Source organism: Candida jiufengensis (genome assembly GCF_024610255.1).
Source record: "Candida jiufengensis strain CBS 10846 chromosome Unknown scaffold9, whole genome shotgun sequence".
Lineage (NCBI taxonomy): Eukaryota > Fungi > Ascomycota > Pichiomycetes > Serinales > Debaryomycetaceae > Lodderomyces > Lodderomyces jiufengensis.
Window position 1 is genome coordinate 103,876 of NW_026261554.1, and position 18,721 is coordinate 122,596.

Sequence of the window (18,721 nt, forward strand, 5' to 3'; positions counted from 1 at the left end):
GAAATATACATCAATAAGTCGTATATGTGAATGAAGTATTCTATCACATTCAATATGGTTTTTAGTGAAGACTTGCAACATCTTCCCCAGATCAATATTATTTAAAATATTTCAAATTAGTTGACAGATTTACCCAGCTGTACAAAAAATCGGTTGTAATTTGATCGGCTTTAAGCTTTAACTTTGACCATTTCATTTTCTGTTATAATTCTCGAGCACTAAAAACTAGCTGAAATGGAATTAATGATAGTAGAGAGAAAAGGAGCAATACTTGGTGCAATAGATGGATAGGATTCTCACAATCTCCTTCTCTAGTCTATTGCGTAATTCATTGAGATTAGGAGTCAATTTTACAATTCTATCAATAAATTAATAGATTAATATTCCAGATTTAAATTTAAATAAAAAACTCGAGTCATGTAATGGCTAGAATTAAAGCGTATCATTAATTCTAGAAATAATATACGCAATAATATACTAATAATTTAATTTGGAGAAATATGATTAAATTTACAATTGCTAAAAATAAATCATCAACATCATCAAATCAATTAAAATTCCCCTTACATAAAATTATCTCAAAAGTTTACACAAAACCCAAAATGTATTTAAATATGTCAAATAAAACTCAAATTTAAGTTACAATTGTTGTAATTAGAATAAATCAATATTCCCTTATTCAAAAGAGTAAAATATAAGAAAGAATAATGTATATGTTTTGCGAAAAATTAATAATACAACTTTATTAAAACTATACAACCAATAAAAAACCCAAATACCATAAACCATAAACCAAATATCTAACTTAATTTCTCCAATTTGATTTCTTATCTGATTCTTTTGATTCTTCAAAATTACCAAAATTATTTAAATTAAAATTAGATTTTAATAATTGAGAAATTGGAGGTAATTTAGGTTTATTATTATTATTAATTTCAACTTTATTTTCATTAGTTTCACCACCACTAGGAGGGTTTTCCAGTTCAAAATAATTTGAATCATTGACTTTAGAAAGTGATGAAGAATTAGTCATTGTTGTAGATCCACTTGAATTTCTATTTAACTTTATCTGGTATTGATTATTATTATTACTGAATTTTTGATTACTATTCATAATATTATTACTAAATGATGAATGAAACATTGGTGATAATGGTGATGCTAGATTGGGAGTCATTGAAGCTAATGATGATGCAGATTTAGGTGGGGGTGGATAAGTCGAAGTTGAATTGAATGATGTGTTATGTGAAGATGTTGGAATACTTTGTTGTGAAAAATTAAGAGAATCTTTTGTAGTTTGAGAATTGGCTGAATTAAGAGATTCTGATTCATAAGTTGAATGTTGTAAAGATAAGGGTTCTGGTCTTCTTTTTGGTTTGAAATTTGTTGAAGGGATCTTTAAGTCATTTGGTTGTTGTGGAGATACTTGCTGTTGTTGTTGATGAGGTTGTTGATTTTGTGGTGATTGAGTAGGTAATGGTGGTAATGGCTTATGATAACTTTGTGGTTGTGGTGGTTGTTGTGTTTGAGATTGATCCTGTTGTTGTTGTTGTTGTTGTTGATGTGGTTGTTGTTGGTAATATTGAATTGAATATTGTGGGATTGGAACTGAATGATGGTTTTGTAGTGTTGGCTGTTGTCTGAAAATATATTGTTGTTGTCTTGAGTGTAAGGAATCACTAGGTTGCATTGGTATAGTAGATGTATATTGTTGATGTTGAGCTTGATGATGATGTTGTTGGTGTTGAAGATGTTGAGCTTGTTGTTGTTGCTGTACTTGCAGCAGCTGTTGTTGAGCTTGTTGTTGTTGTTCTTGTTGATTATGCATAGCTAAAGCTAAATTAGATTTCTTTTGTTGTTGTTTTAATTTCTTCTTTTGTTTTGATCTTTCAACTAATAATTTACTATCACTATTATCTTTAGTTAAATAAGTTTCATAAGCATGAACAGTTTGTTTATGTTGTCTTAAGTTATCTAATCTACTAAAATTTTTTGAACAATAAGGACATTTAAAAGGTCTTTCACCTGTATGTTTTCTTTTATGTCTTGCTAAATGTTCACTTCTTGTAAATGACATATTACAACCTGGATATCCAGTACATTGGAATACTCTACCTTTATTTGATCTTTTAGTTTTAGATTTACTACCATTTGTATTATTTGATGATGTTGATGCAGCACTTTCAGTGGATGAAGAAGAGGAAATAGTTGAATGAGTTGCATTAGTAATTGTAGGAGTTAATTGTGGTAATGAAGATGCTGATGAAGATGTTATTATTGAATGATTTGAATGATTTGTTATATTTGGAGTTAAATGTGGTAATGATGAAGTAGATGAACTTGTTAAAGGTGGAGGTGGAACTCTTAATGAAGGTAAAGGATAATGTTGAGATGAAGTTATTGGAGGAGGTGGTTGAGGTGGATGACTATTACTATGATGTAAATAATTATGTGGATGTTGATGTTGATGAGAATGCGACGATTGTTGTTGTTGGTGATGATGGTGTTGTGGTAGTGAATGATGATGATGACTATGATGCCCAGAAGTCATAGAAGTTATATTAGATAATGACGGTAATTGATGTTGTTGATGTTGCGGTGGAGCTACTACTGAGTGTTGTTGTTGATGTTGTTGATGTTGAAGTAACGATGAAAATGGTAAACTTTGTTGTTGTTGTTGAGTTGATGGTGGCTGAGGAGTAGTTACCTCTTTATTTAGTATTTGACTATTCCCCAACATTATATATAATTATTTATAGTATATATAATTCTTTGTGTTGTAAAAATCTTTTTAATTTTTGTTGTTGTGAATGTTAAAAATTAAATATAATTTATAAATATACACTTTAAAAAAATGCTTTAAAAGATTGATTGATAATGTTAAAATAAATGATACTGATAATGTGTTGATTAAGTTGACATTAATATTCCTTCTAAACCTTATAATTTATTCCTTATTTTATAATATATTGTGTATAATTAGTTATAGTATTTGTTGTTATGATGTTTGTAAGTAACGAGCGGAATGTAACTAAAATTTTCAATTAATTCCAAATGATGCCTTAATATTATTGAATTACAGTGGATATATTTAAAATGAATGATGATGATGTAAACTGAAGTAGTTAAGTTAAAAAGGTAAAATGTTATAAGTGTTATAAAATATTTGTTGGTTGTAAAAAAAAAAAACAATATCAAAAAATTTAAAATTTGATGAAATTAAAGAATTTTGTTAATTTTTTTTTTTTTTTTTTTTTTTTTTTTTTTTTTTAAAANAGAATTTTTTTAATTTTTTTTTTTTTTCTTTTTTTTTTTTTTCTTTTAAAAATTATTTATTATTTAAAAATTATTGAAGACCTTTTCTAAATATTAATAACAATAAAAGATTAAAAGAATGTATCAAATTAAACAATAACACTACTGAGTTATATATATATATTTGATTGCTAACTTACTAATTATCTCAGTTTTATTTGAAAATATATGATCTAAGTTGCACTAAGTTAAATAAATTGCATTGTAATAATAAGTTAATTGTCAAATAATGGCTTTTAATATTAATAATAATTTCAAAAATTTAGTGTTAAAAAAAAAGTGTCAGGAAAATCGAAAATCTTAACTTAAAAATATAAAAAAGGTACACTACATATTACAATAATACATTCTTGAATATAACTATCAATTAAATTTATAATCTGTTCATCTTATGCTGGAAAAAAATATTATAATTGAATAATTTATTAATAATATAATAATGATGCTAATATAAGATGACCGAAAGTTAAAAATATTATATTATATTAAAGTGAATTTATAATAATTATACTATATTATAAAATTTCATGTTAATTTATTAATATAATATATAATTAGGGTACAGTAGATAAGTAATACTTAAACATTTGAATATAATAATTTATAATTCAATACATTTAAACATAGTTATAATAATTAATAGAGATTTATGTAAGATGGTTGTATAGTTAAGTTATACAACTTACTAATTAAAGTAATTTATTAAACTTACTTATATTTTTGTATGTATGTACCTTAAAAAAATAAAATAAATAAAAAAAAAAAAGGAACAGAAAAAAAATAAAAAATTTTTAAAATAAAAATTAAAAATTTTTTGATCATCAAAAAAAAAAAGGTCCCATTTTTTTATAAATTTTCTTAATTACTTACTTGGAGAAGAAACTCAATTTACTATTTTAAATTTATTTCTATCAACTTTAAGTAATTAAATTATATAATAATATTTTTATCATCTTAACTTTATTCTCTTCTTGAATAAATTTATGTAAATAAATGTACTCATATAATTTAAGTAAGGGGGGCCGTTCTAAAGTTAATTTATTACAAATAATAGAATAAAATTTTTACTAAAAGTTCTATATAATATTTATTATTTATAGTCATTCATATCTCAAACAAAAATAAGACCATCTTAATTACTCAAATTTACGATAGAGTTTCAATTCATTTTATTAAAGTTATGAAAATATCGGTATAATTATAAAAATAAACAATAAAATTATTGAAATTAAAAAAAAAAAACGCAATTTTAATCTTTAAACTTTTAAAGACATTTTTAAGGTACTTAACATTTTTTATTGAGTAATAATCAAGTCATAGACTCGGAAACTACTTAATAGATATCTCATTAACATACTAGTATACTGAATCTGAGATTAAGTTATCCCTTATTCCTTGTTTTTGTAAAATTTCAATCAATTCTCAATGATAATTTTCTGAGATCTGTCAGGTTAGGAAATTTAAATTAAGGGGGCAAATAAAAAATTTTAAGAAGGGGGAGGGGGAAGCTTTTTGGTTGGTTTAACACGACTTAACCTAAAAAATTAAAAACGCGTCAGTTTTTTTTAGTTCTATTTTTAAATTATATTTGACTAATTTAGATGAAAATTAAAATTCATCACGTATAAGATAATCATTAAAATATTAATTTTTGAAATTCCTTTACTTGAAAAGAAAGTAATAAAATGTTTGTTTCGTCAAATTAATCTTTGAATTAGATTTAAATTCAAAGTTTTCGTTTAATTTTATCTATTTATTAATTTTTAAATCTCGTAAATCTTACCTTAATTATTTATTTTAAAGTTTATCTCATTTTTGTGTAAATAACACAAAACAAGCAGAATGATTTGATTATCAACTTTATAGTTAAAGAATAAAGCAGTTCGAAAGTTTGATTGATTACTTGCTTTACTTTTATGAACCTAAATTAATCAAGATTTTAAAAATTTAGAATGTCTCATACAAGTTTATAATGATACAAAAGTTTTGTCACTAAGAGTTAAAGCAAGCTGAGAATAAAAATTAATGATTACAAAATAAACATTGATTATTCAAAACTATCTTCTTTTGAATATAGTTATCAAAAAATCTTTTCTAAATTTTGACAGACGAATTCTGTTTTGTTGAGAAAGCTATTTGGATATTCAAAGGGTGTTTAGAAATTTTGAAACGAAAAAAATGTATATAAGGCACAGAAATGAGACGAAAAACAAAAAAAAAAAAAGTAATTGCTAACAAATTTGAACTGTATGGAATCAAATATTTGATTTTTGTAAAAATTGGTTTTTTTGTTTACAACATTATTCTCATACAATAGCTAAATTTTTGAAGCTACTTTTGGTTTGTTTAGATCCGAGATTCAGAGCTTTATTTGTTATTAGTATTTACAAATAGATTTCAAAATACTTGATTATTAGGTGCTTAACGGGAGTTTTTCTCAATGTTAATTGTATGTAAAAAAGTATGCTCTTCACTAAATCTAAATTAACCACAAAGCAATTGCTATAGTCACATTGAGAGTTCAATTTCAATGGTGGGTATCTCTATTAATTCGTTTTTGTATGCAAATTTTTTTAATAAACCTATTAAGATGTTGGTTTTCTGTGAGCATCTCGTAGTTAAGATTTGTACCTCTATTAAATTCAAATTCGTTATTTTCAACAAACTAATGTCATAATCGCAAAACAAAAGCTAATTGGTTTTACCTTAGTTTTTGAACTATTGAATGAGCTCAACATAGGAAGTAGTGCTAATCTTCTCTACAATGTAATATTCAATTAAAGAAAGTGTTAGAAATTACATATCTCCATCGTCTCATTTCTCCATCGTCTCATTTCTGTGCTTGATCACTTACATATATTGATTCAATCTAAGTTTTATTTTTTTCATTATTGGAAACAAACATAAATTAAAAAAACAATAAACCAATCTAATATCGATTTTTGTTGTTGAAAGCTATTATAAATTGAGTAAAAAAGAACTTTACTTCCTCTCAAGTTTAATCTATTTCATCATGTTTAGCAAACTAAATTGACATTTAGCAAACATATATAGAATTGAACGAAAAAATGAAAAAACAAAGAATATACACAATTCCTTCAAGTGTTCAAAAAATAATTGAAGAAAATAATTAAAGTCTAGACAATTTAAATTTGATTATATGAAACAACTTGCTATTTTTAGACTCCAGTATATTTAATAACTTATTAAAAAAGTAAGAAACGGTCTAACAAAGAGTTAATGCAAAGAACAAAAAACAATTATGAGCCAACTAATACCATAATATCCATGGAACACTATAGTTAGACAATAAGGAAATTTATCTCCTATACTCACAGCTTTAACCCATCAATCATCTATTTACAATAGTGAATCTTTTAATTGTATTATTGAATTTTTTTATTATTCATAATTTAGTAATTTACGATAAGTTTAGTTTATTAAATCCGTACATTGCATATTCTTATCTATGATGTAATTTTGCTGTTGTAGTTTAATTGAATGAGATAAGATCAATTTAATTCAGTTTTGAATACTACTAGGTGAACAGTTGTTAAGTTTGAACATCTGAATGGATCTTTCTCATCTCAAGTTCTTAATCAAAAGTCCAAATTAAGCATAAAAAATTAAAGTTTTTTAGCGTTTTTTAGTCTTTAAAAGTGAAGTATAATATTCGTAAAATTAATTATTCTAAACTATAAGAAAAAACAATCATCATTTAATCGATTTTGCATTTAAAATTAAAATAATGTCAATAAATTATGTCTTAGATTATGAGTTTTGGGAGTAATTTAACACGAAAATAACAAACTCACACAAAATATTTATATATTAACTCCACCGTTTGACAGATTGTGATTTCTCATGATATTCAGTGAATTAACTGAAATAAATTTCAAGGAAAATTATTTTCTTTGCTATTAGATTTCAGTTTTGGATTAATCTAAAACGCAATTAAAGTATCTGTTATAACGTATCCCATTAAGTTGAATCGATGAATAATAAAAAAGAAAGTGCAATAAAAAAAATTAACTCAATTAGGTAAAATTATTTAAAATTATTAAAAAATTTAAAAATACAAAATTTAGCTGCAAAATTATCAACAAATTAAAAATATAAGAAAAGAAAAGAAATCAAAAGAACTTTCAAAAGTATTTTCGAGAAAAAACTACTGAAATAATATTTTGAAGATGCAATGAACGTGACAATAACTGGATTATTTGATTATTGAATTCAGTCAAAATAAATTAGAAAGTATACTCGAAGTATTAGCAATAATTGACCCCATATAAATAAAATAAATTTAGATAATACGCATACAAAATTTCAGAAAAGTTGAATAAAAAATGAAATCAAATTATAAAAGTGATAATAATTCAAATAATCTTACATTGCAATATAATAAACGTAGGATTTAAAATTTCTTTTATATTATCAATATGGAAATATGTTTATATATACATTTGCATTTACGTAAACTGATCGGATTAAAAAAAAAAAGTATTCCGAATACAATTAATGAAATTGAATTTGAAAATTTAAATTTTTTCCCCAAACTATTAACTATGACATATTTAATACATACTAAATAACTCCTTAAGAATCGAATAAATAATAATTTATATTAATATCAAATCATTTATGGAAAGTATAAGATTATAATAATGTTTCGGAATAATTAAATTTAAAAAAGTTCCCTTACTTTAACGAAAGAAAGTTAAAAATAAAAATATAAAGACAATGCTACCAAATCAAAATGTATCAAAATATATATATAACACTACCTGCATATTAATATATAAAAAAGAATATTTAAGAATATTCTACAAAACATCACATTATTAATATTATGTTTGTATTATGTATTAATATTGTTTTACATTTAAATATTCTAATGGTCCAAATATTATAATATATATTATTATAATGATAATAAATAATATTTAACTGAAATGTAATGAAAATTCAGTTAAATTAAATCATTAGCAACAATTAACATCTTTGATATGATTTAAAAGAATGACTTTTAATTGACAATATTAATATCATTAACATACAACTAGAAGTATTAGAGAGAAGTTTAATTGTATATTTCGTTTGGTTTCTTTTTTTTTTAATTCAATTGAGATATTTTAATCAATATCAATCATTTATATTATCTTTAATTCTCGTACAAGTGGCAATACCCTTTTTTTATTATTCAACTTTAATTTTTACATTGCCACCCCCACCCCTTCTCGCTTATTCTTTTCATACTAATAATTCAATCAATCAGCAACTCCACTTATACTTAATACTCTTGTTTTATACTCTTACTTCATATATTTATTTCAAATTTCAAAATTGATTTGCATTTTTAAATTCTTAATTTTTTTTTTTTTTTTTTTTTTTTTTTTTTTTTTTTTTTNTTTTATTTTTTATATATCAAAAGATTTTATTTTAATTTTAATTGTTACATTTTATTTTTTATATTTTAACAACCATTTTTTATTCAATCAAACCTTGTATTATTATTTTATATCTTATCATTTATATCTTTCTTTTTTATTTCATTAACTTCATTTGTTCAATCATAGTCTCAAAATTACCATCTATGATATAAATCATTTACAATCAAATTTCTAAAAAATTTTATATCAAAATTTTAAAATCATTCATATCAAATTTATATTAATAATCAATAACAAATTTATTATAACAAATAACTATCAAACTAATTAACAACAACAACAACTTTATTTTTTTTTTTTACCACCAATCACATAAACAATGGTCAAAGAAACTCATTTATATGATATACTATCAGTTTCAATAAATTCATCAATTGAAGAAATTTCAAGATCTTTTAAAAAACAAGCATTAAAATGTCATCCTGATAAAACAAATCATAACCCTCAATTAACTGAAAAATTTAAAGAAATTAAAAGAGCTTATGAAATATTAAAAGATGATAAACAACGTTATATATATGATAATTTTGGAGAAGAAGGTTTGGAATCAATGATTATTGAAAGTAATGAATCTAATAATAATCAAAATAATAATAATAATCAGAGTAACAATGCCAACAATAATCAGAATAATTCAAATTATACACCAAATACACAATTTCAACAATTTTTTACATCATCCACCAAGAATTCAACTGGACAAAAAAGAACTCAACAATTTCAACAACAAGGATCATCATCATCATCATCAAATTCTCAAAATTTTAATTCAAATGATATTTTTTCTCAAGTTTTCCAAGATTTAAATTCAATGTTTTCAAATTCAAATTCATTTTTTCAATCATCAAATTCATTTGATTCATTTACAAATTTCCAATCACCATCAAATTTTCAACAAAATTTTACAAATTCTTCATTTCAACAACCACCCCCCCAACAACAACAAGAAATGAAAAAAATCATAAAACCATATGGAGAACCATTACAAAACCAGCTCGTAAGAGGTGATGATATACGTCATGTATGTGATGTAACATTAGAAGATTTAATGTATGGAAAAACTTTAAAATTATCATTACCAAAAAATTCAAAATGTTCAAATTGTAATGGATATGGTGGAATTAATCCTAAAATTTGTAAAACTTGTTTAGGTTCTGGTCAAATTTTAATAATTCAATATAATCAATTTAGTTCATATAAACAAACAAATATATGTACATCATGTCAAGGTAATGGTATAAAAATAAAACCAATAGATAAATGTATATATTGTAATGGTGAAGGTTATATGGAAATTACAAAAATTTTGAAAATTTATATCCCACCAGGTACTCATCAAGGTTCTAAAATAATTCTAAAGGAAGAATCAGATGAAGGTAAAAATATAATACCTGGAGATTTAATTATAATAATAAATCAAAAACCTCATAAATATTTAATTCGTAAAAATAATGATTTATTTATGAATTATGAAATAGATTTAAAAACAGCACTACTAGGTGGGTTTATATTAATCCCCAATTTTTTAAAAATGGGTCAATTTTTAAAAATTTATATAAATTCAACAGGTAATCAACAACATAAAAATTCATCAACTTCATCACAACAACAAAATAATTCATCTCAATCATCATTAGATTCTAAAAAAATTTCAAATGGTGAAATTATAGGTACTATACAAAATAATGAACCAAAATTAGTTAAAAATTTAGGTATGCCAATATCCACGCAATTTTCAAATGGTATATTAATTCAAGATTCTTCAAATTTACAATTATTAGAATCAACCAACACCAATAAAAACCAGCCCTCCCAAAAAAGAGGAAATCTTTATATAAATTTTCAAATTAAATTACCTAAAATTTCCCAATTTTCACAACAAAATTTAGATTTACTTGAAAATATTTTACCAAATAATTTAAATTATATTCCTTCCCCTACTGAAAGAATTATAGAGAGTAATTTATCAAATATTCCTGATTCCACCAAAAATATAAATTTAGATTCAGAATCAGAAGAACCTATAGTAATTGAATCACCACCCCAACAAGAACAACAAGAACAACAACAACTGGAATTTAAAAGAAGAAGATTTAATAGTTCTGAATCTAATCAATCTTTAAATAATAATGATAATAATAATTCATTTAGTTTGTAAAGAATTTTATAGTTTGTTTGTTATTACTTTAAAAGTTTTTTTTTTAAATATAATACAAATTGTTTGATTGTTATTGTTTTAAAAATTTTGATTTATTTATCTCCTACATGTTTTATTTGTTGAAGTATAGATTTGATTCTTACTTTAAGATTTCTTTTATCTTTAACTCCTACTTAAACATATACTATTAAAGTATATATACGCCTCAATTTTATTTAATCTGAGACACTTTTTTCCCACTTTTTGTAGATCTTCCTCCTTTTTGTGTATATATTCTACAAATTTTAATCAAAGATCAAAAATATATAACTCTTTTTATTTTCAATCATCTATAAAACTTTTTTGTATCTCTCCGATTTAAGTTATAATAATTATATAAATTAACCATATCCAGAAATAACCAAATCCCACAAAAGAAATACTGGTATTTAAAATTATCCATAAATCAGGTAAATTTACAGGTGGGTTTATAAAAGCATCTAATAAACGATAAATCACCACTAATAAATAAGTTAAATAAATCACAACGGTATTTAGATTAACAATATTAAATTCAAATTTTTTAGGTGGTGATGGAAAAACTTTATTAAATCCAATTAACCAATTTATTACAAACAAAGTAACAAAATATTGTAAAATTAAATCATCTTTCTTTAATAATGGATATAAACTAAAAGTAGCTAAATTATTTATCCATTGAATTAAAGAAATTTGTTTTGATTGATGATTTATAAATAATATTAATAATATTGGAATTATTGGAATTAAAATAGATTTTTCATGAACTTGATAAGAAAATAAATAAAAACTTAATGAATTTTGAGCAAATCCATAAATTAATAATGAAATTTTTTTATTCTCAGTTGTAGACTTCTTTAATTTATAAAAAATTAAAAGATTTATTGGTATAACTGAAATTAAAGTTGTAATTAATGATAATTTTGATAATTGTGATATACTCAAGAATTCTCTATATTTTACTAGTAAATTAGTAGTACACCAAAAATTTGCAACTTTATCTTCAAATAATCCTCTATTGAAAGGGAAAATTCTAATAACAATTTGATTAATCAACGACTTAAAATCTTTTTGTACTAAAAATGGTAACACATACAAGACTTGAGTTAAAATAACAGTAAAACCAATCATAACTAACTCTTTAAAATTTCTCAATTGACTTAAAATATAAAAAAATATAAATAGTGAATAATATAATCCCATTTGTTTAAAATTAATACAACTAATAAACCAAATACTTGCCACTACAAGATTATTTGAACATAATTCAATAATTGAATAAATGAAAAACCCCAACATTATAGAATTATATTGAAAATGACCATGATCAATAAGTATTAAATGTGGTTGATTTATAATTACTAAACATAAAATAATTTGATCCATTCTATTTAATTTAAATTTTTTACCTAATAAATTAGATAAATATAATATTCCAGGTATATAAATTAAAAATTCACTTACCAAACTAGTTAATCTCATAAAAAATTTTAATTCCAAAGATTCATAACCTCTTGATTTACCCAATTCAAACCAATCCTTTTGAAAAAATGATCCAATTTTTCCAATTAAATAAGAATGATAAGCAGTTAATGGAGGATAATCTAATCCCCAATATTGTAAATCAAAAAAATACCATTCTGCCAAAGGTAAATTTATAGTTAGTTCCATCCAATGTCTTTGTGCTTCAAAATCTCCATACATTGGTGGTGTTCCAAATCCTGAATAATTACCTAATCCAACTGATGTTCTTAATATAATTGAAGTTAATATAAGAATATATCTTGCTGCCCATTGATCTGGTGCTTTTTCAAAATAATGTAATAGATCATACACTGGTGAATCTTTGAATATACTTTGTTGATGATGTTGTTCTATTGGTTGACGTTGAAGTTTTGCTTGTACATTCTTGGTTGAATCCTTGGTTGTAGTTTTGGTTGTGGGTGAGTTTTTCAGTTTAACATTCTTCTTATTATGGGAGTCTTTTATGGTTGATGATGAAGAAGTAGAAGATTTGATAGATGGTAATTTCTCCTCAATTTTACTTTTAAGTTTCTTCTTGTTTTTAGCCATCAATTGATATTAATTTTTGTATATGGTAAATTTCGTATAAATTAAATTGGTTGCAATAATATTTTAATTATTGACGTATTATTATTTTTTTTTCTCACTTAATTAAAGAAGTCCTAATTATATTTCATAGTAATAAAATCAATAATTTTTGTATTACACAACAGAATTCTACATTTGTTTTATTTCAAAATTAAATCACTGAAATTCAATTCCTCTCAATAAATAATTGTTTTAGTTAAGTAATTTATTATCAAAGTACCTATCATAATAAATCCTTGTTAGATCTTTTCACCATATTATAAATGGTAAAAAATTTGGTAGCAAAATATAAAGATCTAATTATCATTTATTTTTCATATAGAATGAACGAAAGTTTATAAATTTAGATATAGGGATCTAATTATTTGAGATAATGTTAGATCAATGATCAATATCTAATCTTCAAAAAATTAGTACAAGATCTCCTATTTTAGGTTAATGACTTATGTAAAGCCGATCATTAATTAAATTTTCTTTATAAATAAAATAAATATAAAAATATATATAATTTAATGTAAGGCTGAATCAGACGCGTCTTAATAATTAAAAACTTAAACATTGATGTCTTAAATTCATGGTGCAAACAAAAAATTAAACATATAAGATATTACGTAAAAAGTCTTTATTAACATTACATTATTATGAACAATATTTAAAAAAATTATTAATTACTTATATATAAAAAACCAAAAGATATCTGGTTGTAAATTGAAGTAAAGTGTTTTAACAATCTTCAATTAAAATATTGAGACCAAATTTGCACAAAATTTAAATCACGTTAAAAATTAAATTTTATTATTTTTGCAATGTAAATTCTTCAATTTACAACCAACTTTAAATTCAAATTCAATTTTTATTATTTTGACTTTTGTATTATTATTATTACTATCTATCTATCTATCATTATTGAAACAATCAATCAACAACTTTATTTCATAATTAATAACTCGTTATTCATTTCATTATTATTAATTCTTATCTTGTTTAATTAAAAGTAAGGGGAGATTAAAAATTTAATATATTTTAATTTTTTTTTTTTTTTTTTTCAACTTTTTTTAAACCAATTTTTTAAATTCTTACAACCAATTTTACAGTCAAAGTACAAATCAAAAAAGAAAATCAATTCATTCGTTTGCAACCCTTAAAACATTTCATTAGAAAATATACAAAGATAACCTCGTGATCACAATTTTAGTAATATAAAATGTATCAGCAGCCCCAGAATCAACAACATCATCAACAAGATTTAAGACATGTTAGTATGTCATCAAGTGTTTATTCACCAATAGAAACAGAATTTAAACCAAATTATGATGTAATCAATGAAGAAGAAGATAATGAAGAAGATGAAGTTAATCAAGAGATAATACATAATAATAATCATATCAATAATTCACGAGAGAATAACTTATATGATGATCATGATAATGATCATGAAAATAATTCTTCAAATTCATATTCTGATGATACTCATTATGGTATGAGTGCTGATATATCTTCACAAACAATTCAAACTTTTATGACTGCAAAAACAAGATTACCTAATGAATATCCACAACAACAACAACAATTATCAAATTATTCTTCAAGAAATACTAGTATAAATGATTTAAACCATATCACAGATAATGATGAAACTCCAATACTCTCGTCACATTCAAGGAATATAAATAATGATAAAACACCAGTAGTTGATATAAATGGATTTATAATTAATGAAAAAAATAAAAACGATAATAATAATGAAAACCTACAATCAGAAGAAGATCAACGTAATTCTACATTTTTACCCCAAAGAAAATTAAGTAATAAATTTAAAAGACTTTCAGTAAAATTACAAAATACAGTTGCATCAGAAAATTCTTATCAATTTATGAATAATTTCCATCAAAATGTTGAAAAGGCAAATAAATCAAATCTTGAATTAAATGAAACAAGAACAAGTACATATTACAAAAAGATAAATGATAAACCTGGAAACTTAACGGTAGATTATACACAAGATGAAAACAATTCAGAACAACCAAGATCAGCAGGTTCAGGAGATAACGATGAAGCTGAAAAAACAATTATAATAAGTCATAATGATCAGATATCAGAAGTAAGTTCAATAAGTACAAGAGCTTCAAGTACTCGTAGTTCAAATGCTAGTATAAATGAAAATAAATCTTCTTCATCATCGACAAATAATTTCAATTTTCAAACAAATAATAATTTCCCATCAAGTTATAATATTAGAGGTTCACAAGTTGCTGATGAAATACCTATAAGGAAAGATTTAATTGAAACTCCAACTGATGAAAAATTTCAAATTTATAACAACTCCAAGGATACAATGTCACAAACTGGTGGTCTCAATATAATATATGATAACAACAACAATAACAATGTATCAAAATTAGACCCACAATCAAGAGATATTAGCAAGAAAAGCAGTACAACAGAATCAATGGAAGATGAAGATTTATCATCATTATTTATACGAGCATTACATCCATTTGATTCATCAACATTAAAATCAGAATCAGATGCTTCAATATGTCTTTCATTTGAAAAAGATGATTTAGCATTTGTACATACTATAGATGAATCTGGTTGGGGTGAAGTTACATTAATTGAATCATTACAAAGAGGATGGATTCCAATGAATTATTTCAATATCGCAGTATCTGATAAAACAACTGAAGAAGAAAAAGAAGCAGAAGAAGAAGATGATGATGAAACAGAACATAATGAATTACCAAACAGTCATTACTTAAAACCTTTATTAAATGCATGTGGTAAATTCTTAATAAATCCATTAAGTCATAAAAATAGAAAAGGTAAATATACTTTTTCAATAAGAGCAATAAATTCAATACGAGATGGAGTTAGATTATTATTACAAGAAACAGATTGTTTATCAAGATCAAATGAAATAGTAACTAAAAGACAAATTGTAAGAAAATCACGTAAATCATTATTAGCAGATTGGTATAATTTAATGGTAAAAGCTAATGAATATAAAGGAACTTCAAATTTTAATAAGATTGAAATTTTAACATTAATGGTTTATCAAGTTACTAGAAAAGCTACAATTTTTTTACAAGTTTGGTCAACTGAAAGTAAACAAATTATTAAAAGAGATAATGAAAAAAAATTATATGATGATTTAAATAATTATCCATTATTAAATTCTCCACCTTTAGCAAAACAAAGAATTACTGAAATTAATGGGATATTATATTCATATTTAGGTCTAATCATTGGAAGATTAGATTTAATTGAACATAATCAATATGGTTGTGAGATACTTGAAACTATTGCTCATCAAATAATATTATTGTTAAGAGAATTGTTGTTCATTTCTAAAACTGGATCAGATTTTAGTTCCAAAAAACCAGAAGATTTAGATTATTCATTAGATGGATTATTATCATTAGTCAGTGATTTAGTATCAAGTGTTAAAGACTTGGTGGTTAAAACTTTAAATGAAAGTGAAGATTCTAACGTCCACAATTTTAAAGGTGAAAGGGATTATTTTTATACTGAAGAAGGTGGTAATTTATTAACCATAGCATCAAAAATGATAAAAGCAATAAGTAATACAATTTATTCAATAAGAAATTTATTAGAATTAACAGGTGATTTCAAATTGAATTCAGAAAGATCTTATCCAGATTATTCTAAAATTAAAATTGAACCACAAGATTTTGTTAAAAAATGTATGAAGGGTATAAAATCTAAAACTAAAAAACCACCACCATTAAATCTTAACAATAATAATAACAATAATAATAATAATCCTCATGCAAGTGTAAGTCAACCATATAAAGCCAATAGATATTCAATGGTTAGAGCTGGTAAAACTGGTGATTTAAGTTTAACTGAAGGTGGCGCTAATTTATTACAACAATTTGAGAATTCTCCATTTACAGTACAAGCAGCAGAATTTCAACCATTTACTTCAGAAAATCATCACATTCAAAATAATCACAGTACGCCTGCTCCAACAGACTTATCAGCTGAATTAGTAACTGATAAAAATGGTTATTTAGTTGGTGGCTCATTTAAAGGTCTTGTTTATACATTAACAAATGAAGATTCACCACCAGAATATTTTTTTGTTTCTACTTTTTTCATATGTTTTAGAAGTTTTGCCAATGGGATAGATTTAATTGAAGAATTAATAACAAGATTTGAAATAAATACTATAACAAAGGATATAAATTATGAATTAAAATTGAAAAAAAGGAGAAAACTTATAGTTAAAATGTTTCAATTATGGATGGAATCTTATTGGAATCATGAACTTGATTATAATTTATTGACTACCCTTATTAATTTTTTCAATGAAGGTATATCCATTTATTTACCTTTTGATTCATTAAAATTAATAGATATTGGTGCAAAATTATCTTCAAATCCATTAATTGAAAATCGAAATAGAAGACATAAGCCAACAAAACAATTAGTTGAAAAATCAATAGTTTTAAAATCAGTACTGAGATCTTCTTCATCCACAAGTTTAAAATCTTTAACATCATCTGGTGAATTTAATTTATCTAGAGTTAATTCAAATTCTTCCAGTATAAAATCATTACCAATTAATAATATAGAATCATCCAAGACAACTTCATTATTATCTAAAAATCAATTACAGACTATAGAAAAAATTATTCTTACTTATAGATCAATTTTGGGAGAAAGTTGGTGTTCAACAAAATATATAAACCAATATAAATCATTAGATTTAACAAATTTATTAAGTCATTTTGCAATAATATGTGAACAAAATTGGGTATTAACAAATTATAGACCTAATTTATTAGATTTTAATGGATTAGAAATTGCAAAACAATTAACAATTATTGAATCTAAAATTTTTTGTTTTATAAAACCTGAAGAATTATTAAATCAAAATTTCACAAACAAAAGAGCTCATTTAAAATTATCTCCCAATGTTAGATTATCTTTATTATTCACAAATTGTTTATCAAATTACGTATTAGAATCAATCTTACAACCAAATTTAACATTAAAAGAAAGAATTAATATTGTTAAAATATGGCTTAAAATATCAATAAGTTCATTATATTTAAGAAATTTCAATAGTTTAGCAGCAATAATAACATCATTACAAAGTCATCTCATAACAAGAATCTCACCTATTTGGAGTAACCTATCACCAAAATACTTAGAATTATATGATTATTTAACATCTATCATAAGTATAGAAAAAAACTACTCAAATTATAGAAATAAAATTAGAAATTTGTTAAATTCAAATGAAAAAATTCCCATAGTTCCATACATAAATTTATTTATATCAGATATAACTACAACCACGGAAGGAATTCCAAAATATGTTTCAACACAAAATTTTTTAAATCGAAAAGTAATAAATTTTCAAAAATATTCAAAAATAGTTAAAATTATAGCTGATTTACAACATTTACAAATTCCTTATAATAGTGATGAAATTTCTTTAGTTGAATACAAGATTGAAAATTTATATGGATTACAAGAATTAATATTATTAGAATTATGGAAAATTAATATCTTATATAAAACTGATGATGATCGTGGTTGGAAATTAAGTTGTGATTTAAATAAATAAATAGACACTAAGGACAAATATATATTTATATGAACATTATGAACAATAAATTTTATTCACAATTTGATA

General features: G+C 23.4%; 4 protein-coding genes across 4 annotated transcripts; 2 read left to right on the forward strand and 2 right to left on the reverse strand. All coding sequences in view use genetic code 12, as the record gives it.

Annotated features, from left to right (window-relative positions):
• Positions 1-805: 805 nt before the first annotated feature.
• BCR1 (transcription factor BCR1) lies at positions 806-2,740 on the reverse strand (the record flags this gene model as incomplete). The annotated part of the gene is made up of 1 exon (XM_051764205.1): positions 806-2,740. The coding sequence occupies one exon, from the start codon at positions 2,738-2,740 to the stop codon at positions 806-808; it is 1,935 nt and encodes a 644-aa protein (XP_051622651.1).
• A 6,344-nt stretch (positions 2,741-9,084) lies between these two features.
• KGF54_000037 (uncharacterized protein) lies at positions 9,085-10,923 on the forward strand (the record flags this gene model as incomplete). The annotated part of the gene is made up of 1 exon (XM_051764316.1): positions 9,085-10,923. One exon carries the CDS (start codon positions 9,085-9,087, stop codon positions 10,921-10,923), a length of 1,839 nt encoding a protein of 612 aa, XP_051622652.1.
• A 357-nt stretch (positions 10,924-11,280) lies between these two features.
• ALG6 (dolichyl-P-Glc:Man(9)GlcNAc(2)-PP-dolichol alpha-1,3-glucosyltransferase) lies at positions 11,281-13,014 on the reverse strand (the record flags this gene model as incomplete). The annotated part of the gene is made up of 1 exon (XM_051764427.1): positions 11,281-13,014. One exon carries the CDS (start codon positions 13,012-13,014, stop codon positions 11,281-11,283), a length of 1,734 nt encoding a protein of 577 aa, XP_051622653.1.
• A 1,243-nt stretch (positions 13,015-14,257) lies between these two features.
• BUD5 (Ras family guanine nucleotide exchange factor) lies at positions 14,258-18,652 on the forward strand (the record flags this gene model as incomplete). Its single annotated transcript, XM_051764538.1, has 1 exon — positions 14,258-18,652. The coding sequence occupies one exon, from the start codon at positions 14,258-14,260 to the stop codon at positions 18,650-18,652; it is 4,395 nt and encodes a 1,464-aa protein (XP_051622654.1).
• Positions 18,653-18,721: the final 69 nt, after the last annotated feature.